Source organism: Odontesthes bonariensis, chromosome 7 (assembly GCF_027942865.1).
Source record: "Odontesthes bonariensis isolate fOdoBon6 chromosome 7, fOdoBon6.hap1, whole genome shotgun sequence".
In the NCBI taxonomy this organism is placed as follows: domain Eukaryota; kingdom Metazoa; phylum Chordata; class Actinopteri; order Atheriniformes; family Atherinopsidae; genus Odontesthes; species Odontesthes bonariensis.
Window position 1 is genome coordinate 14,786,797 of NC_134512.1, and position 20,661 is coordinate 14,807,457.

At 41.3% G+C, this 20,661-nt stretch overlaps 1 protein-coding gene across 3 annotated transcripts; it reads left to right on the forward strand.

Moving 5' to 3' along the window:
• The first annotated feature begins 1,394 nt into the window (after positions 1–1,394).
• rfx4 (regulatory factor X, 4) lies at positions 1,395–19,494 on the forward strand. 3 transcript variants are annotated; one of them, XM_075469606.1, is made up of 19 exons: positions 1,395–1,467; positions 1,635–2,617; positions 4,623–4,709; positions 4,911–4,971; positions 7,746–7,869; positions 9,009–9,070; positions 9,335–9,548; positions 10,010–10,087; positions 10,203–10,366; positions 11,659–11,759; positions 11,881–11,939; positions 12,050–12,194; positions 12,511–12,605; positions 13,156–13,273; positions 14,280–14,399; positions 15,242–15,403; positions 15,521–15,686; positions 15,774–15,912; positions 17,627–19,494. In XM_075469606.1, exons 2-19 carry the CDS (start codon positions 2,575–2,577, stop codon positions 17,888–17,890), a joined length of 2,202 nt encoding a protein of 733 aa, XP_075325721.1. In that variant the 5' UTR covers positions 1,395–1,467; positions 1,635–2,574; the 3' UTR covers positions 17,891–19,494. The 3 variants fall into 3 exon arrangements, with proteins under 3 accessions (XP_075325721.1, XP_075325723.1, XP_075325722.1); XM_075469608.1 differs by having other exon boundaries at positions 15,560–15,686; XM_075469607.1 differs by having other exon boundaries at positions 15,245–15,403.
• Positions 19,495–20,661: the final 1,167 nt, after the last annotated feature.

The following is a 20,661-nucleotide window of genomic DNA, read 5'->3' on the forward strand; positions in this document are numbered from 1 at the left end:
TATGCACATTTATGACGCATGAGGCCCCTGACCCCTTCCTGAAATTCCCCACTTCTTCTCTAATATCTAAGAGAGCTAAAATGCCAAAAAGGTCATTATTTAAAGTAACTGCCCGGTTGTAATACAGCTGATCAAAAGGGTTCATTGCAACAGACTGTGGGGCGTATCTATGGTGCGTTTAAGTGCTAGTTTAAAAGCTCTAAACTCTAATATTTGTCAAGCAGTTGCTCCCAAGTTATGTTGTTAGAAATCTAACACTGCAGAGAAAACATGGACATCATGGAAATGATTGTGTTAATATGTCAGATTTTCACTTAAAAGCTGGGGGGAGTGTTACAATTTCAGAAAACAGGAAAATATCTCAGAAAAATACCAGAAAGTGAGTCCAAAAAGGTGAGAACCCCACCAAAGAATAATGATGATAATAAACGACCACTTGTACGGGAGACCGCCTTTCAGAAAATACCACGGAAGGGTAAAACTGGTTTTAAAGACTACTACATTTAACAATAAAAACAGGCAATTTTTTTTTTTTTATTTAGTAAAAAGTCGCTCTGCTTCCTCACATGTCCCGTTTCCTGTTTTCCTTCTGCGCTCCTAACTCTAGTGTTTATTTTAAAACGTTTTTTTCTGTGTTGTGAGCTCTGTTTTGCACCTCACTGACACATGGAGGCAGCCTGCAGTAACATTCATCTCTCAGGGTTTGTGTTGCCGTGACTGCATCTGTCATAAACTATGCGTTCGCTCATAAAGCCATCACGAGGAGTTTTTTTTATTTATTTATTATTTTTTTTAAATACATTTCTTTTAAATGTATTAACAAGCTGAGGAGATTTAAGTGTCTCAGCTGATTGAGGAGGACGTCTCTCATTTGGAAGCCTGAATGCTCCGTGACACTGAGCCGCTTCTTGTTGAAGTCAATGGGAAGAGAAAGCTGCTTTGAGCCGTATGGTTTCCTCTTTAAACTGCAGCCTTGGTGCCACCAACACCTCGTATGTAGCGTAACCATACCCCCCCACTCGCATACACACACAGCTCATCTGGGGCCTTTTCACCGGACAAAAGCAGAACACATGCATTTGTTTTGTGGTGTGTGTGATAATGGGAACGATGGAGGAGGCTCTTTTGGTGGCTGCACCTGTTCTGTTTTATGAGGCTCTAATAAGCAGATAACAGTGGCAGGACAGGAAAAAGATGTTCCCTGAGGGACGTGTAGACTCGTAACACCTTCTTCTTATTAGACAAATGAATGAGATCATTTGAGGTCGTGCTTCTGCATAAACCGACATCCAGACTGACAAATAATGAGTCATTAAGGTCTTACTTTAGTGTTTTCTTCTACATGTCTCGCAGAACTTGCCAGTCTTGCAACCCGTCACTCATTCCAGCAGCTTCTCTCTGGCCAAATGAGTGTAACCCTGTGTCTCCAGATGAAGCTGCCACCTGTTTGCTCAGGTGTCTGTGCCGGTGAGTATCAGCAGCAGTGCCCACGCCTGCGCACTAAAAGAGAAAGTCCTCCTTTGCTGTCCATGGTGTGGTGAGTAATTCAGCCATAATCTGGCTTTCTCCTCTCCCCTCTTCTTTCCCCTCTCCTCTCCCCCTCTCCTGCGGTTCCATTCATATTCTAATCACAGCTTTCCCTTCTCCAGCTCTCAGGCACTCCATCAGAGCCCTCCCAGCCTCGGGCTTTGCACTTTTACTTCCCCCCCTTTGTGACCGTTCCCTCTTCTCAGAGGCACACCAAAAATAAGGCAGCCACAGCGAACGAGCGAGTAAAAAGAGGCGAGAGCGTCACTCAAAAATTCACAAGTGTGCAGTTTTAACCCATTTGGTGTGAGCACAACGAGTGTTCCCTCTGAGAAAGTTATCACCGTAGATGGTTTAATGGTGGAGCAGCGCAAATGTGGCAACAAGTGGCTGTTGGATGTGAAAATGGAATTAAAAGTAGAGGGGAAAGGAAGGAGCAGAAGTTGTGTGTGGATGTATGTTTACTTGGAGCTCAGGGGTGTATAAAAACGTATTAAATGCCATAATGGAGGATGGGGAGGCCACAGTGTTAGGACTGCGTAGATCTAAGCCTCTTTTTTTTTCTTTTTCTTTTTTTCCTTTTTTTTTTCTTCTTTTTTTTTGGTTGGGAGGGAGCTTTTCTTATTCAAAGCAGCCCCACAAAAGACTTCCAGTGAGCCTTGCCACATCCCCATCTGACTTGGGGCCATTCATCAGCCTTCCAAGCCTATCAATGACATGTCCCCATCAGGGCTCCTATAAAATCAGCCCCTTTCCCATGAAACATCAGCAAACATTTTGACGGGTCTGGCTTTCCCCCCGCTGGATTTCTGGAGTCTCTACTCCCTCTCCCCCTCACCCCTCACTTCTTTCCACCCTTATTCCCACCTCCCCCTCTCTCCTCCGCCAACACCACCCCTCTCTAGGCGAACCTCAGATCCTCAACATCTCCTGTGACGGGCAGTGGTCACAGAAACGCAGAGCGAGTAAAGCGGAGAGCTGCCGAGGAGGGGGAAACGTGCACCAAGCCATTTTCTTGGAGAAGCCAGTGTCGTTGATGGGAAGAGGATGCATTGCGGGCTGCTGGAGGAGCCTGATATGGATTCCACAGGTCAGTCCTGTTAAACTCTGCATGTGCTGAGAAACTCGGCTTCTGTTCAGAAACGTTGCTGCTGCACTTCTCAAACTTTCCCGTGGAGTCGTTCAGAGGGACTGTCTGGATGCTCCTCTGATGATTTTAACCTTTTAAATTTCTGATCTTGTTTACAAAGGACTTCTTCTTTTTTTTAAATTTTTTTTTGTTTTTTGTTTGGGTCACACACTTTCATGGTAAGTGCCGTTAGAGGACACAATCGGTTCAGATTTCCAACGCTGGCTCGGACAGGTGGCTTTTCAGTTTAACTATTTAATTTAGAGAACCCAGAGACGGGAACAAATGCTCATATTGCTGCACCTGCTCCTCACACAGTAAGACGTTTATTTAACTTTTCCCAGAACTTATAAATTAGAGTCAGAATTAAGCTGATTAAAAGATTGAAATGCCCCAACGTCTACAGTTATTTGCCCTAATCAGGAGAAGCCTTTTTTTTTTTTTAAATTTTCGCATATTTTATTCTTATTTCGCTTATTTTTGGAAGGATGTTTGGAGACTTAATTGTCATTCTGAAGATTTTTGTAGGCAAGTGTAGTTTAGTCCTGAATCCGTGTTGGTGATGAGCGAACAGCCGTCTCACTTGTTGATCAAATTTAATCCAATTATTTAGATCCCCAACTTATCTCTTCTTGTGGCAAATGAAGCTTGTGATCTGAGCCTCTGAGGAGAATTAGCTCAACTTCAGTGGATTCACTTTTTCATTTCAACGATTTTTCTTTTCCTTTTTTTTTTACGTGCAAAAAAGAAGGTAAAACCGATGGTTAAGAATTGTTCGAGTCATTTATCCTGTTTAATGTAAAGTTAAGATCCAAATGCACCTGCTGCACGTGAGAACAAATTCAGAAAAAAATCATGTAAATTCTGTTTTAGTGGGTATCAATATTGTAGCGTTATGATACTCAAGTAGTTGAGACTGTTTTTTAAATATTAGTGATATGAAGAAAAACAGTTAGAGTTCAGACACCTTCTTGGTAGCACTTTTCCGTCTGACCTTTTCTGTCAGCACGTGCTGAGCAGCGGCGTTTTCCTCAATTTCAAACTTCTAAAACTGAATGTTCTCAGTTCACTTTCTCAGGAAAAAAGTTACAAAATCAATTGTATTACGTGGAGAGCTTCTCTTTGGTTGCGCTGATTTGAAATCGTGACAGAGGGGTTTTGCCAGCTTTTCCTTCTTTCTTTTAGATTTTTTCATTTATTGTTTGCAGTTCAGCACAAAAAAAAAATCTGTTTAAAAAGGAACTTGTGGCTGATTAACTTAGAAAATTAAATGGAAAAGATGAACTGGAATAAGTAAAAACAATATTAACACAGAATGATTTTAATTTAAGGGATATTACCAAAAGGATACTACTGAATCCTCGTCTTGAAACGAGCAAAGCAATTTTGAATGCATTTCCTCTATCAGGCTGCTGTGTCTACATCAAAGCCTGGGTGTTTTGCTGCTAGTCGCACAGAGAAAGCACACCAGTCGAGCTATTTCTAAGTAGAAATTAAAACAGGACAATGGCCTCTATTCCAGCAGACTGCTTCAGTAATGCGCACAGGCTCTTTTAAGCTCGTGTGTGCGCTCGTAGTCTCCGGGGAACAATGCTGGAATCCTGCCGTCTTGCTGAAAACACCTCAAATAGAGCCGTGGCTGCACTGCTGACCATACAGTGGATTGTTGTCAGCGCGCCATGTCACATTAGTGACATTTTAAATGTTCGGTATGGTCACTGTTTGTGTAAATGCAGCTTTGGCTCTGTTCTGTTGTAGGATGATGTTTGGTCACTCAAATCTTCTCCCAAAAGCAAACGAAAAAGGAATAAACTGATGTTTCAGCCAAAAAAAAAACATTCAATCAGCTCAACTGTTTTAAAGTAACATTTTGAGAGGCTTTATAATTTCATCATCTCCTTTGTCCTGACAACAGATTTCAACATCTTTTATGAGATTAAGTTTGCTCCTACGTGTCTTTTTCTAGAGAGCTGGATTGAAAGATGCCTCAATGAAAGTGAGAGCAAACGGTACTCCAGCCACACGTCTCTGGGAAACATGTCCAACGACGAACGTAAGCAGGAACGAACGCTCTTCACATCACTGAGGGGAAACTGTGGATGAGCTGTTTAAAACACCTATTAGTTCATGTTTAGCACAGAAAATGTGGTTTAATCCTAGTTGCACTGAAGTAAGACCATAGCAAAGATTGTTTCACACTCCTCCCATTTTCACTGCTAACTTCTTTTAGCCTGATGTGTGTTGCTTGTTGCAGATGAAGAAAAAGAAAATAACAGAGCCTCTAAACCACATTCGACACCAGCTACTCTGGAATGGTAAGTTGTTTTGTCTTTTTTTTAAAGAAATCCTGATGTTTTTCTGTCATTTTGATTGAAAGTAGTTGAAATACCACACACAAATGAAAGGATGTAAATCAAATGTGTTATTAAATGTTGTACAAATAAGTGTTAAAAAGATGTAGCCAGTCATCTGAAACAGCCATGTGGAGCACCTGAATGCTGCGCGTGAAGTCACTTTTAGTTTACTTGCGTCCCAGCACATTTTCAATGTCATAACCCTGCTCAGAAGTGCCAGCAAACGTGTCAGTTATCAAATTTGCATGAACTTGAATGGCTCTACACGACGTACACAGACTGTAACGGCTTCTCTTCTGCAGCTCCTGCTTTTTGCTACATTTTTTTAATGCATCTTAAAACAAATCTCATTCGTCTGTTCTTCAGATGGTAATCTCGCATCTGATCCAAAAAGTCTAAGCACGCTAGTTTTATTCTCCCAGATTTGGATATTAGTTCTAATCTTGGCTCAACACATACTTGAAGCACTTAAAGAATTTTAAAAAAGAGCAGCTTTCATGCAACGCGTCACTCAAATCCTCTGCGTGCTTTAAATACAACTGTGCCTCTGGTGTTATGTCCAATGACATTTAGTTACAGTGATTTAACGTTCAGGGCAAAAAGCTAAACATGAACCGAGTCAATCTGTAATTACATGCCTTCTAAAGACACAAATGGGGCTGAAATTGATGTTTATAGTGAGTGTAATAATCTTTTCACTGTCTTCTTTTAAAAGAAACAGCTTCAGCTATGAAAGCAGTGATGATGACAAACAAACAGATCAACAAAAAAAACAAGATAATTTCCTTATATTTGATTGTATGTTGACAACCTTAAAGATGAATCTGATGATTTGGTTTTGACTGAGACACAGATGGACCATGAGTAGTATGTTATTAATGCATTTACTATAAAACCACAGCTTTAGATTTCCAGCCAGAAAACACAGTCCTCATGGGAGAAGGGAGCACTTTCATATTCAGATGTACGTCAGGTAATAAAGACCAACAACAGGGGTTCACTGGAAAAGCCAAGACTCACAGAACAACTGGACTAAACTCTTATTCACTTAAGCATAAGATGAGATTTATTTGGCACTGATCAATATGATAGCGCAACATATTTTATAAGTTTAAATATGTAAGTCATGATGCAGTCTGTGCAGATCTAAACTCTAAAATGACCTCATTGATCTTTCAGTTTCGTGTTTTGACCCTCAGAGAAATGATCTTGTCCAGCAGGATTTTTACAAATTACACTTTTGTTCAAAACATTGGAAAAAAAACTGCGGTAAAGATACTAGTTTCTGTGGCTTATTTTACGGCCGTAATTCCTTGAAATGGAGGTCGTCTGACCCTTTTTGTATCCGGTTGTTACAAATTATTGTTGTATTTAACTCTTCTCTCCACTGACTGAGTGTCAACAGCCTTAAACATTTTTCTAATTTGTTAAAAAAAAAATTCCACTGGTTGGTTTGATTTCTAAGAAAACCCAATGTTCCTTCAGCTGTTTATTTTCTGTTCAAACTTTAATCATAAAGTAACTAATAACTACAGCTGTCTGATAAATGTAGGTACGATATTTCTCTCTCATGTCGGTGAATTCTTTGTTCTAAAAATAAAAATACATAAGTAGGCCCATATACACTCCAAGCAGAGTAAAAAGATGAAGAGCACTGACACTCCAAACATCCCTGTCGGGCAGTAATTTCACCAGCATTCCCGGCATCATTTTTACTAGTGTGCAGACTTTATGTTTTTTATAATTTGTTGAATAGGGTTCAATCCGCCACTGAAAGCTTTGCTAAGAAGTTTGTGTTAAGATCATTTATCAATCAATTAGAATCAAATTAAAACATGTTCTCGGTGTACCTCAAGTCTCAGTTTTGGGTCCATTCTTATTTAGCACATTCCTCTACGAAGAGGCTCAAAATCTGCATCGAGTCATTTCTTTGTCGAACCTTTAGGGGGCAGAAATTCTCCAATACGCACATAAGGAAACTCGGAAGGTGTTAACACTCTATAAAGTGCCGGTGGGCTGTCAGCAGTTCTTCACACACTGACCAAGCAGGCAGCTGTGCAGTTGATTGTTTTGTTTTTTTACTTATTCAAGTTTTTTGTATTGTTCCTTTTGTGGAGATGCAAGTTAATCAGTAATGTAAGTGTTCTCAGTGTAAATCACATTCTTTTAGAAGGATGATGTCATCACAAACCATTTGCTGGAGTTTTTTTTCCAACTCATTGAATATATAATTCAGGAGGACGACACTAAAACTGCTGCAACTCTAAAAACAGACAAAAAGATGCAACGAGAGTTTGGAAAATCTGAAAAATACGTGTTGATTTTCTGCTTTTTGGAAAGATTTTGCAAACTATTCCCAGGGAAACTGTTGATGTTTGTGTTATTTAGAGATGTGCTGTTGGTCTGGTGATGCGAGCGGTTTTCTACCAACTCTTTAAAGTCTGTGCAGATTCATTCTCAACAATCGGAGACGATTTGCTCTACGTGTTGCTTTAATGTTGGTGTGTTTAACTGTTTTATTTAGTTTTCTATCCTGATGTTGCTCATCATTTTTGCTTTTTTACTGAACACATTCAAGAACTACAAATGAAATATGACCTTAAAGGCTGAACGTGGCACACGTGTTTTTATTGTTTAGCTTCGATTCTTGCACATTTATATACAGGGAGTTGTAGCATGAATTCACCAGATTATGAAAGGCAGGCTGTGATCCTCTCGAATGTGTTGTGTCGCAGGTTAGAAGAAAACTATGAGATAGCCGAAGGTGTGTGTATCCCCAGAAGTGCCCTCTACATGCATTACCTCGACTTCAGTGAGAAGCATGACACGCAGCCTGTGAATGCAGCCAGCTTTGGAAAAGTGAGTTTTGTACTTCACGAGTGATGAAGAACAAATAATTGCATCTTTCCCACCTACATAAAGTGTAAAAAGAATCATTTAAAAGCTTTATATATTATTCTGTTATTTTTTTCTTTTGATGTTCTGTTTAATGAAATCACAACAAAGTGACTCATCAGGTTTGATTTAAAAAAAAAAAAAAAAAAAAAACTGATATGTGAGCTTGAGTCTCATCCACTCAACCAACCACAAGCTCCAGTCTGATGATTTTTGGCCTGAGTTGGTTTAGTGCTGCAGCTCTGGCTGCTGTGTTGACGCTACATCATCTCAGTGTGAACACATAATCTAAAGCCAAAGGAGATGTGCTTTCGTCTGTTCCCACAACCCCAAGAAGATCATCAGCCTTCCTACCCCCAGCCATCCCCTGTACCCTGGACTCCGGCCCCAACCCCCAACCCCAGGCCCACCCCCGCCCCTCCACAGCTCCTGTCGGAAGATATTGAAAAAGAGAAGGGGCCTGGATTAATGTGTAATTAAAGGAAATTTGGAAGGGTGAGATGTTGCGGAATGTTAGATCAGTGGCTGGAGCAGTGTGGGGTGTCCTTTAGGAAGGCTTCATTGATTCGGGACAAAAAAACGAGAGAGGGCCCGGACTGCCTCCCTGTCTGCTCATTTATCAAGCGGGGCCTGACAGAAACTTCACAGCTTGGCCTCTTTTTTCATCCCCCACAATGGAGAGCTACACTGTTTGCTAAAGTTTCTGCACCAGGAGCCGGACCGAGGAGCCAATCTTTTGGGATAAAAAGAGAGGAAACGAGTGGACCAAGGCGGGCTGCTGATGAAGAAAAACGTAATACCCCTGGATGTCATAAATGGAAAGCTTTTTTTTTTTTTTTTTTCAAAGGTTACAGACCTCACTGCGAATACAGGCAAACTGTACAACTACAGGGTTTTTCTTTTATCTGACATGTACTGTATATATCATTTATTAGATGTTTAGTAAAAACAAATATCACCTTTTTCCTGCAATTACGTAATTTTTCCCTCTAACCCACATCACCTTCCTCTACCTCTGTTTCTTTTTTTAAATAAGTAATAAAATCAGCCCGTCTTAGTTTACTTGCTGAACACTTACAGCTTTTGTCTCCTACTATGAACAGATTATAAGACAGCAGTTTCCAGCACTAACTACCAGAAGACTGGGGACAAGAGGGCAGTCCAAGTAAGTTCTGGCTTTATTCTTTCATAATCAGTTTACAAATGTTCATTAAGAAGAAGCCCACCCTTAAACTATGTAGTAAAGAGTTATCAAACCCTGCTTTGACAAGATGGTTTATCAAATTATGTAGCGAAATCTGAGAGAAGCTTGTTTTGTTTTAAACTAACATGTTGGACTTGTTAAATACGTATAAATTGTTCATATTTTTGAACAAAGACTGTAGTAACCCTGACGGGTATTCATCTGTTCGTCGTCTCTGGCCCTCAGGTACCACTACTACGGCATTGCGGTGAAGGAGACCTCCCAGTACTATGATGTGATGTACTCCAAAAAGGGGGCGGCGTGGGTGAACGAGACGGGGAAGAAAGAGGTCACGAAGCAGACAGTGGCGTATTCACCGCGCTCCAAACTGGGGACGCTCCTGCCAGAGTTTCCAAATGTCAAAGACCTAAATTTGCCTGCCAGCCTGCCAGAAGAGAGGGTAAACAGGAGTTTTAAAAGTCCATCCTCGCAGCCCCCACCTTAACTCACCTCTCCCTGCCGTCTCACCATCTCTGCGCCCCCCTCTGGCTCTTTTATCTGGGTTTGCGTTTAGAGAAGGACCTTGAGGATTTATGTGCTGGCTCCTCACTAACTCTTAATCTTTTGGGGGAGATAATAAGATCTAGCAGTGGACAAAGGACAGGCACTAGCTGTCCGGCTTTTAAAGGGGGGCCATGATTTTAAGTGGTTTGTGTTTTGCTGATCTCTAAAGCTCGTTTTATATCACTCTGCTCCAGCCTAGACCTGTAACATGTATTTATAGGTTCACATGCTTTGTCCAAGATTTATTTTCTTGTTTTTGCCACTTGTTTTTTTTTTTTTTTTAAAGTTTCCCCCAGGAGAGAAGAAAGCTCTGAACTCTGTGCTTCAATTAGATTAATACTAAGTCTGTGCCCATAGGTGTCAACCTTCATTATGATGTACAGGACGCACTGTCAGAGGATACTGGACACTGTTATTCGCGCCAACTTTGACGAGGCAAGGGTTCCCCTGTTTTAAACTATGCATTGGCTCATATTCTGCTGCAGCAGACTCACTTTCTCTCAGCGTCTTCCTGTAATAATGAGCCTCATTTCTATTGTGTCGTCTGCAGGTCCAAAGCTTCCTGCTGCACTTCTGGCAGGGCATGCCGCCCCACATGCTCCCTGTCCTCGGCTCCCCCACAGTGGTGAACATCGTCGGAGTTTGTGACTCCATCCTCTATAAGGCCATCTCTGGGGTGCTGATGCCCACCGTCCTGCAAGCACTGCCTGACAGGTACCAAGAGGAACTTTTCTACCACTTTTCAGTCTGCGAGCACTAAAGATCAATCTGGATACAGCGTGTCTTGTTTAGTTTTCTGAATTTAAAACAAACATTCATATCGTTTTTGTGCGTATGTGCTTGATGTGTTTGATCAACAGTGATATGACGGTGCAGGCCTTCACATTTATGACCTGTTTTTGCTCTTTATAGTGCCTTGTGCACCGCATAAATGGCAAAACTACACATTCATTCTTTATCTATTTCTCCAATAACTAATCCAAAACTGCAGTTAAAACAGACTTGAGAACAAAGCTGTAGACACTGCACTCGAGAATGTTTCATAATCGGTAAAATCAATGTTTGATTGAATCAAACTCTCAGGTGTGTTGAGCTGAATGTATTTGGGCGCGACCAACTCTGAAAGATTACAAACTCTCTTCTCTTTTGGCCAGTTTTGATCAGAGACAGCTTACTGATAATTTAACACTGTTTTTATTTATTTATTTATTTATTTTTTAATCAGATATATGTCATCATGCTTGTCAGCTTTTTTGTAACTCTTATTTTCACAACTGTTGATATTGAATTGGCTTAACTTTGATATCATTTACTTTGCATGAGGGAGAAAAAACCCTTTTATTTGGAAGAAGAACCACATGGATGGCATGAGAGAAAAGAACATGCTCGATTCAAATCGGTTTCATGTGAAGCTTTACCTCAACATTTTCTTTTCCGTGCATTTTCAACGCCTCCATTTTTGTTTTATTTTTCTTTCTACACCCCCTTGTAGTTGCTGAGCTGTCACTGTCACTCCATTTGAAACTGGTCAGAGACTAGGCTTTCAGCACAAAACTCAGCTCTTTCAGATCCACAAACAAAACTTTTGGGTTTATATCTTAAACACAATGTGTATTTTGCTCTTAAAGCATCCAATCAAAAAAACATGCTGTTTTGATTGGATAATACAGATGCAGGGCTGTGTATAAGTGAAGGTTACTCTTCAGATTCCAGTGCCTTAGAACCTGAATAAGTCACTAGAATTGAGTAAGTAAAAAACAAAAAAAAAGGGAAAAGATGAATAGCATCTTGCATCAACTGAATACTGACACATAATGATCTAAAGGGGAGTTGGAAGAATGCAAAACCTACAAAACATGGTAATTTTTGAGGATGAAAGAAATGTTGTTTTAATGTGAGGATTTGCTGTCTCGAGAAACCCAAGGTGTACTTGCAAGAAGCCATCAGCTGAAACTATGATGAAAAGAGCCTTAATCAGTCTACTCTGTTGTCCGTCTCCTGCACAGTTTGACTCAGGTTATCCGAAAATTTGCCAAACAGCTTGATGAGTGGCTAAAGATAGCACTTCACGACCTTCCTGAAAACCTGAGGAATATCAAATTTGAGCGTAAGTACACGATCCCTCCACATGGTGGTCTATCTCTTAAGAAAATATGGATTCTATGTTTTTATGTCAAAAAAGAAACTCTCAGGATTAACAACAGCTTTTCTTATTGTCTTATTTCCAGTGTCGAGGAGGTTCTCTCAGATTCTAAAACGGCAAACGTCATTAAACCATCTATGTCAGGTGTGTGTCGAGGTCGGAGTGTTTTTAATAAAATCCATATGAAAAATCAAGCCGATAAGGGACACACGTGTGCGTGGGCTGGGTCATATTGTTGATTTATCTGTCCACAGGCATCACGGACTGTGATAAACAGTGCCGACATCACCTTTCAAATGCTGGAAGACTGGAGGAATGTGGACCTGAACAGCATAACTAAGCAGACACTTTACACCATGGAGGACTCGCAGGAGGAGCACAGACAGCTCATTATCAACTGTAAGTCCATGCAGTTAAACTGATTTCCACACGGGAGGAGAGGTGCTCTTTACTCCCACATAAACAACACACTGGGGAACAATCATTCCCACGACCAGCAGAGTCAAAGCATTGACGATGGAGACCAAAAGGTTAAACAAGTTCAGTCTCCTTTCAAACACCCTGCAGAGCTTCTTCAATTCACTCGCTCCTGACGGGAGCAGAGGTCGCTGATATGTTGACGCTCCTGCATTAAGATGCTGTTTGTGTTCAGACCCTTGTTTTTTAACGTGACATGATGTAGAAGTGTGACCTGAAGTTCTTTCTCACATCACAGTGTATCAGGAGTTTGACCGTTTGTTGGAGGAGCAGTCTCCGATTGAGGCGTACATCGAGTGGCTGGACTCCATGGTGGACCGCTGCGTCGTCAAGGTGAGACGGCAGGAAAAATTTTATTTTATCACTTTTTCAGGAAAAACTGATTTTATTCTTTTTTTTTTTAATTCACCTCAACGTGTTTTTTTTTTTTTATCACTCATAGATACTCTGCAAGTATCTTTATTTAGATGAAGATGCACCACTTATGACAACAGAGGAGTTATTTTTGATAAATTGTGAAGCAGAGTTCTGATAATCTTCCTTACAAAGACACCTGTGGCTGAAAGCTGCTGGCCTCTGCATGTCTCTCTCACAGAGAGGCACTTGCACCGCAGTCCTCCCAGTTAATGATGTCTTCAAGCTTCCCATTTGCGTCCATTATGTGCCAGATATGGGCTTGTAAAATTTGGTCACCCTGGCAACGTCTTGCACCGCCCAGACAATAGTTCAATAGGAAGGCGTGTCCCCGGGGGCAAATTAAATAGTTGACTTGTTGACATGTTTTTCGTTCCTGAGGGTTAAGCCCTAATACGAACCCAGGGGTTAATTCTACCCCGGCATCCCCACCCTCCCCCCTCTTTTCTCATGGAAATGTTCTCTCTAGGTGGCGGGGAAGAGGCCCGGGTGCCTGAAGAAGGTGGCCCAACAGTTCCTGCTGATGTGGTCATGTTTTGGTACCAGAGTCATCCGGGATATGACCCTCCACAGCGCGCCCAGCTTTGGTAAGCCACTAATGCTTCGTCATCACACTTTCACGCAGCGGAGGAAACCCACAAAGTTCTCAGGGTGTTTTGTGCATTAAGAGTAGTTATTTCATGTAACATGCACATGTTGCTAACACAAGAGGACTAACATTAAAAAAAAAAAATTATCCTCCATCATAAAAAGCTTTCCTCAATTACCTTTATAGAAAATATCACCCAGCCTGAAAAACATATAATTTATAATGGTCACAATCATGGAGGTTCCTTTCCCATGTCATCATTGAAAAATGCTCAGTGTAACCAAATTTATTGCTCAACATTCCCCCCACTGCATGAGACTTAGGTCCAAAATGAGGAGAAAGGAGGAGAAAGTAAAATGGCTGCTGCTTTAACAGCTTTATTGTGGACAGCCAAAGTTTGCTGTGAGTGAGGAGCAATAAAAACGGAAGGAAAGAAAATGGCTTCTCTCGCCTCCACTTGTGTCCTTTGGCTGCGTCTGTGAATATCAAAGACACAGCTGGTAGCAGTGTTTTGATAAAGCAGGTCTCTGTGCACAAACAGCTAATTAACAAAAGCCGCCCCTCCCCTCTCCCGATGTGTTTGCCTGTCTTTTCCATTTTATGACCGGTCAGTATTGCACCCCGCTCCCCTGAATAGCCGCAAGTGTTTATTATGCGCACGGCGGCAGCAGCAACCGGCACAATGACACAATTGTGATGACACTCCCTCACAGTCTCATCGTTCGCGTGACCCCGGGGTCAGCTGACATATTTCTGGCACTGAGTCGGTACACGGAAACAAGCGCATTCATTCCTATTTAATGACAGCGGCCCTCCTGTCACTCCACAGGATTTGATGTCATCACACGGTTTTAGACTCCCTTTAAGGTCGTCATCATTTATGTCATAGATGGGTTTTGTGGCGTCCACTCCATTGGACCGTGTCATTCAAACACTGATTAAATCCTTCCTTTTGTAGTTTTTGATAGAAATAACAGCTGTGTGTGGTTTCTGTGTGTCTGCAGGGTCCTTCCACCTGATCCATCTCATGTTTGATGATTATGTTCTTTATCTGCTGGAGTCGCTGCACTGCCAGGAGAGGGCCAACGACCTCATGAGGGCCATGAAAAGTGAAGGCAGCACAGGTGAGGCCACGGACTGCACGGATTTTTATTTCTTTATTTTTTCTTGCTTTTTTCTACTCATAAAGTTCAACATTTAAATAGATGTGTATACCACAGATTAAATTAAAAGGAGATTTAAGTTAGATGAAATGATTTCACAGAAAATATATATTTTTGATACTTTATTGGCCATTTAAGCCATTTTTCTCCAACAAAAGATATTCTCATTCCAGTACATCAGTTGTGAGGATTTGCTGCTTATCTTTGTATTCCGTGACGATACACTGATGAGCTTGGATTTAGGTGATAGTCCGATAAGACAAATGAACTCAAGACTTTGTTTTTGGATGCAAGGAATGGTACATTTGGTTTAAACTTGGGTAGTTTTATATATATATATTTTATATATATATGTATTTTTTTTTTTTGACCAAATGGAAATATGAGAAAATATGTGAAAAGAATCAGCAGATTCATTAGTAATGAAAACAGTAGTTAGTTAGAATGCAACAGTTGCAGTAATGACTGTAACATAACCCTATCTTAGTTTCTGTCTGTTAAAAATGGTTAATTAATTAGATACACAGTAAAGCGATAGATTTTTGTCAATTTGCAATAAATCTGTAGCGACTTAAAAGATGTGAAACTTTAGAACGGTTCACAATCAGCCGTGTTTAGCATCATAATTTAGTTTCTTACACACTGACACATTTTTCCTTGCTAGTTTTTTTTTTTTTACATTCAGACACGATTAAGGGAGTTTATCTATGAGTAATAGCTGACACCAAACCTGGTATCTGGCTTGTTTTTAACGGTCTAAAAAACAAACAAAAACAAAAACTTTGGTCTCTCGACGGCTCTAGCAGAGCGAGAGGAGGAATTCACGATGACAGAAACCACTCCCACCTCCCCGTCTCCTGGATCTTACTCTCCGACCCGGTCAGTTCACTCTGTGGGTGTCTCCTCGGCCAGCTCCCCCACAGCCGCTGTGTCCCCAGAGTACCCCGGAGTCCCTGCCACCACAGGTGAGACAGCACTCACACATGAGAGACCTAAAGATGAGCAGAGTTTGATAGGTTTCACCGCACATCGCGGCTCTGCGCCAAAACATTTGTTTCTGTGTCCACATATGTGTCTACCAGGCGCTGTTCAGTCATATACCTGGTCCCTTACGTACACAGTGACAACAGCCGGTGGCTCCTCCCCCGAGGCCGGACAGCAGCTGTCCTGTATGAGGAGCAGCGCTCCGGTCCCTTCTCCATCCTCCACCCACAGGATGCCGGTCTACACCCACAGAGAGGAGCACGGGTAACTGTGACTGCACGATTAAGACATGTTTTAAAGGTAGTCTTGAAGCTGTTTGAATTTGACTGATTTTTTACGGTACTGTCGTAGGTATACCGGTAGCTACAACTACAGCGGTTACGCCAACCAGCACCCCCACTCCATCCAGAGCCAGTACCCGAATCTGGCCCATGAGCCGGCGATCCCAGCCCCCCTCCACTACTCCGCCTACCACCGCTCATCTGCACAGGTCAGTCGCACTCACTCATGGATGGCATTCACAAACATCTGTAATTAATATCAACCACCTCATCAATTCTCTTCACACCTACAAAAAAACGCTGCATAAAACTGAGGGTTATTGTACCATAAAGAGTCATTTACAATAAAACTGCTGCTTATTTGATCAGTATAGAGGGATCATCATGTGTTTATCGTCATGTTTAGAAATGTCTCTTAACCAAAATGTCTAAACTGTATACAGAAAGTTAGCAGAAATGTTTGCATCTGCACTAGTTTAGACATTTTTACTCTGAGATGTGCAGTTGTTCCAGAAATATGAGAAACATGTCAGATACAGACCATACAAAAACACGTTAATGTACTTCATGTGACAACGCTAGGAGCTCTGCTTGGGCCAGTTTATACAACAGCAGCTCTGACACAATTGACTGAGAACATGAAAGTGGCCTCTCAACGTCTGGACCGTCCTTTTAAAATGAAAAGACGGGAGCTGAAGCTTTAAATGTGAAGGGGGGGGGGCTTTTAGGATGCAGATCAGTCTCTGATGTTATAGCTCATGTAGCGAATCGTGTGAATTCCCTCTTTTGGTGCTAATTTCCTGTCAAGGGTCCTCCAGCCTGTGCTGCCTTTAAAGTGGGAGGAGATCAGCTGGGCCTCAGAGCTCGCAGTGTTTCTAAAAGTTCCTGAATCAGCCTCTCCACACAGCGGAAGCAAACAGTAAAAGGTGGCTCGGACGGGGCCAAGAGGGGCCCTACTCTGTTACTCCTCTTTCCAGCTTTCAATAGTCTCTTCATCTGTTTGAGCCAGTAGCCACGGAGCAGGGCAAAGGGGCGTTTATTAAAATATTGTTATTCAATGGTCTCTTTTCTGCTTGTGAACAAGAGGCAGCTGAGAAGTCTGTTCTGCACTGACTGTCTTTTTCCGTGCTGTGATCTCTCATAATGGAATCGACTGTTGTGTTTATATTTAGCGGGATAAAGGAGAAAGGGTCTTATTTCCGTTTTTTTTTTTTTTTTTAGATGCGTCTGAGCTTAAATGGGGCACAATGCCTGCACTTTGTCAGTGCGAGAGGTCTGACACGGAGCTGAGAAGTCTGCCGGATTCCCAGCTGTACGAATTATTTTTGTCAGCAGGCAGATTCAGTCAGTGCTGTTTGTGAGTGGTCACTACAGGCAACAAAATGAACACAGGAAGAGCACTTTTTTTCATGAAAACCTTCATTTTCCTAAATGACTTCATTTTCCATTTTGACCACTGTGGCACAAGTTGTGAGGCAATATCCCCTGACAGGAAATTACCATCAGCAGGGTCAATTCTCACTTAAATGCAACATGCTCAATGCGGCTCCAAATATGAGACCAGCAGGGTCAGCTTCCTTTGAGGACACTGAGGTAATGTTCTCTTTGAGAGGGAATGTGAGTGCTTTGACTCAACTGAACCGTTTGGCAGCATTTAAAGCTTTTTAAAGAAATTATTTGTAAAGTCAAAGTAATGATCACTTATTTGAGTTTGGCAGAGAAGTTACAAGAGAGCATTTCTGGAACAAAAAGAAGGTTAAAATGAAAAAAATCTGGCAAGAAACTATGATAAAACTTTATTGATCGTTCAAGAATGAGTTAAGTTCTGGTAAAAACTAAATCTGGGTGGGAAAAGGAACCATTATAACAGCAGGTTTATTGCTGATGATAATTGTTACCGTCTCGTTGTTTTCTTCGCCACAGTACCAGCAGATGTCTCGAATGGAGCCTTGTTTGATGGGCAGCACTCCTCGGTTGCACCCCACACCTGTCGCCCCCCGGTGGCCAGATGTGTCCCCTGCTAACAGCTGTTACACCAGCCCACCTATGCATTCGTCCCGATATGCCACCTCTGGGGACATGTACTCTCCCCTTGGCCCTCGCAGGAACTCGGAGTACGAACACTCACAGCATTTTCCCGGCTTCGCCTACATCAACGGAGAGGCCACCACAGGCTGGGCCAAATAGTCTTTAAACGCCTGTTCGGACGTCCGTGTACAAGCTCCAGGCCTGACATACCGGCGGGGACAAGAGTCTCCAGAGACTTTCAACACTTTGAGGAGCAGAGAGTAAGAAGAACCAGCGTATGGTCGCACTGACAATTTCAAGAGACTCGCTACATCAATCACTCTGATGGTTGTGGCTGAACTTTGAGCAGAGGTTTATGAAACTTTCTTCAGCTGTTGATGGAAGGAAAAATATGAAATCCTAAAGATTGTCAAAACTTGCAGCAAAATCATTTTAAGAGTGCAATGCTGCTGCCAAGCTGTGCCTTTGTTTTAAGGAATGTACGCCTCTGCCGGAGTTTCCCCTCGTCAGTCTCGCATGCCAGCGCACACGTCGGTCACACCAACATTCAGCAGCATTCAGCAGCGTGTGTGCGCCGTCACCGACACCAGTACAATCCCAGTGACAGCGCGGTCTCCTCGTGTTGTTCAGCCCTGTGCAGCACTGATGAGCTGCACTGCCTTAACCCTCTCCCAGGACACCTTTTATGTGTTTTAGGTGACCTCCACCGATGTGTTAAGGTGCTTTCATTCTGGATAGTTTCTTTTTGTTTTTTTTATGATTAAACGCTGTGACTTAAAAACAAAAAAAGTACTCTGTTGCAAGCTTTTCGCTGTTAGATATATATATATATATATCTAATATGTATTTTCTGTAACTTTGTAACATGGTGTATCGTTTATTTTCTATGTTACAAATGGTACTTTGTCTCTGTTTTGTATGGTTAGTAAAGGACGCATTAACTTAGGGTTGTGTGTTTTATAATGCACTCAAAGCTACTGAGGACCTATTACCCTATGGGTATTTATAAAAAGGGAAAATATCAAAGTGTACAGTAACATGAAGTCTAGTCACTTTTCCGTGAATAAAAGCACTGGAAAGCATCTGTGGTGACTGTTGAACTATCACAGTTGAAACTGATGTCTATGTGGGAAAATATGCTGCCACATAAATAATTCCACATTTTAAAACAGAGTCGTTCTTGTCACATGTCTTCTTTTTCTCCTCTTTCATTGTTTTGTCTGTGGAGAATTCCACAAAACCATGCACTAAATGTCCAAATATTAACAAAATTAATAAATTCATTATGGTATGATGACCATAATCCCAGCACTGGAACAAAGGGTTGAGCTACAGTCCTGCTCTTTCTACACTTGATTTTTGTTTTATGATAATGCCGTTCTAAACATAGTTATTTATAATTAAAGTCTGTCAGTTTCCTTTCATGTTTACTTTCTGATTTACGTGTTAAACTTTCCCCTCATACATTTAAATCACAAGTTGCTGATAAATGAGGAGAAATGCCTTCTGCCATCGTCGCAAACCCAAGTGATGACACAGTGGAGGGGCAGGTCCAGAGGCAGAAGAGCCACATTGTAGAAAGAATTACATTTCTATGGGGAGAATGTCCTGCTGTGCTGGGGTCATTGCACCTCAATCTCCTAACCTTTAACCTCTGACCCCTGCCAGGGTTTTTATTTATTAGAGAGCGGATCCTGTGTTACATCTCCTGAAATCCTGCAGGACTCACAACTGAGACATTGAATGCAGAAGACTTTGTTTAAAGAATAAAAAAATAAAAAAATGTCTGCCCTTCATTGTGATTTAATCACCTGACCTGAGTGTCAACATCAATATCCGCTGAAGATCTCAGGGAAAGATCAGTGCTCCGGTCAGCTGTGAGAAACGTGATGCCACCAGCGGGTTCATCTTTGATGTCATCAAAACACCACAAACACACGGCGGTTACAGCTCAACGCAAACCTTTTTATTTTTCAGGACATATGTTTGATTCCCGAAACTACCCTTTAATTTTCTTTAAACAAACCCAAAAGGAAAAAAATGGAGCATTTGATTTCAATGACAGAGATACATTCTTAGATTTACAAACTTGTTTGCTGCTTGAAACATTAAAATCTACAGTTCATGAAACAAATCAAGCGCATTAAGCGGAGAGTGTTGAAGTGGCCTGATATTGATCAGGACTTCTTCACTTAAGTTAGTCAGAAGTTTCCCTTCTCAAACATTCACGCTGCTGTGTCTGTCTGATATTGATCATATCTGACTTTGACTGGACATCTGTAAAAGTTTCAGTGACTTTCTGCTTTTGAAAATAGGAACAAAAACAGAATGTTGTGATTTGGGAATCCTTTACTCTAAATGTTGGTGAAAATAATACAAACGTTTCAAATGATGGAATTGATCAATTTATTTATTTTTTGTATATATGCTTTGGATTTGATGGAAATAAACAGTTTTAGTCCGAGTTTCAGTCTTTCAGGAGTAAAAATATGGAACAGTTCTTCACTAAGTTCAAGATCTTAATAATAACATCTAAAGGATCTAAGGATTTTCTTAGCGTAAGGGTAAAGGCAAATAAAAACCCCACTGTGAGATATTTGTTAAACTTCTAGCTTTCCAGTGGCACTTACATAAAAATAGAAAAGATGTTGTGTTGGAAATCACTGCATGAGCTCAGGGAGACTTCTAAACACCATCGTCAGAAAACACAGTTCATCACTGGATCCACAAATCCACAAAAACAAAACAGATAATGTAAACCAGATTCAGAAATGATACTCATTTGAAGCAAAGTGGAAAACTAACTTGTGATCTGATAAATCAACATTTAAGATTGTCTTTGGAAATCCTGTACACTGCATTCTCGAAGCTACGTTAAAGCGCACATCTGTGCACATCTGTGAGGGAAACATCAGTGTAAAAAGTTAAAT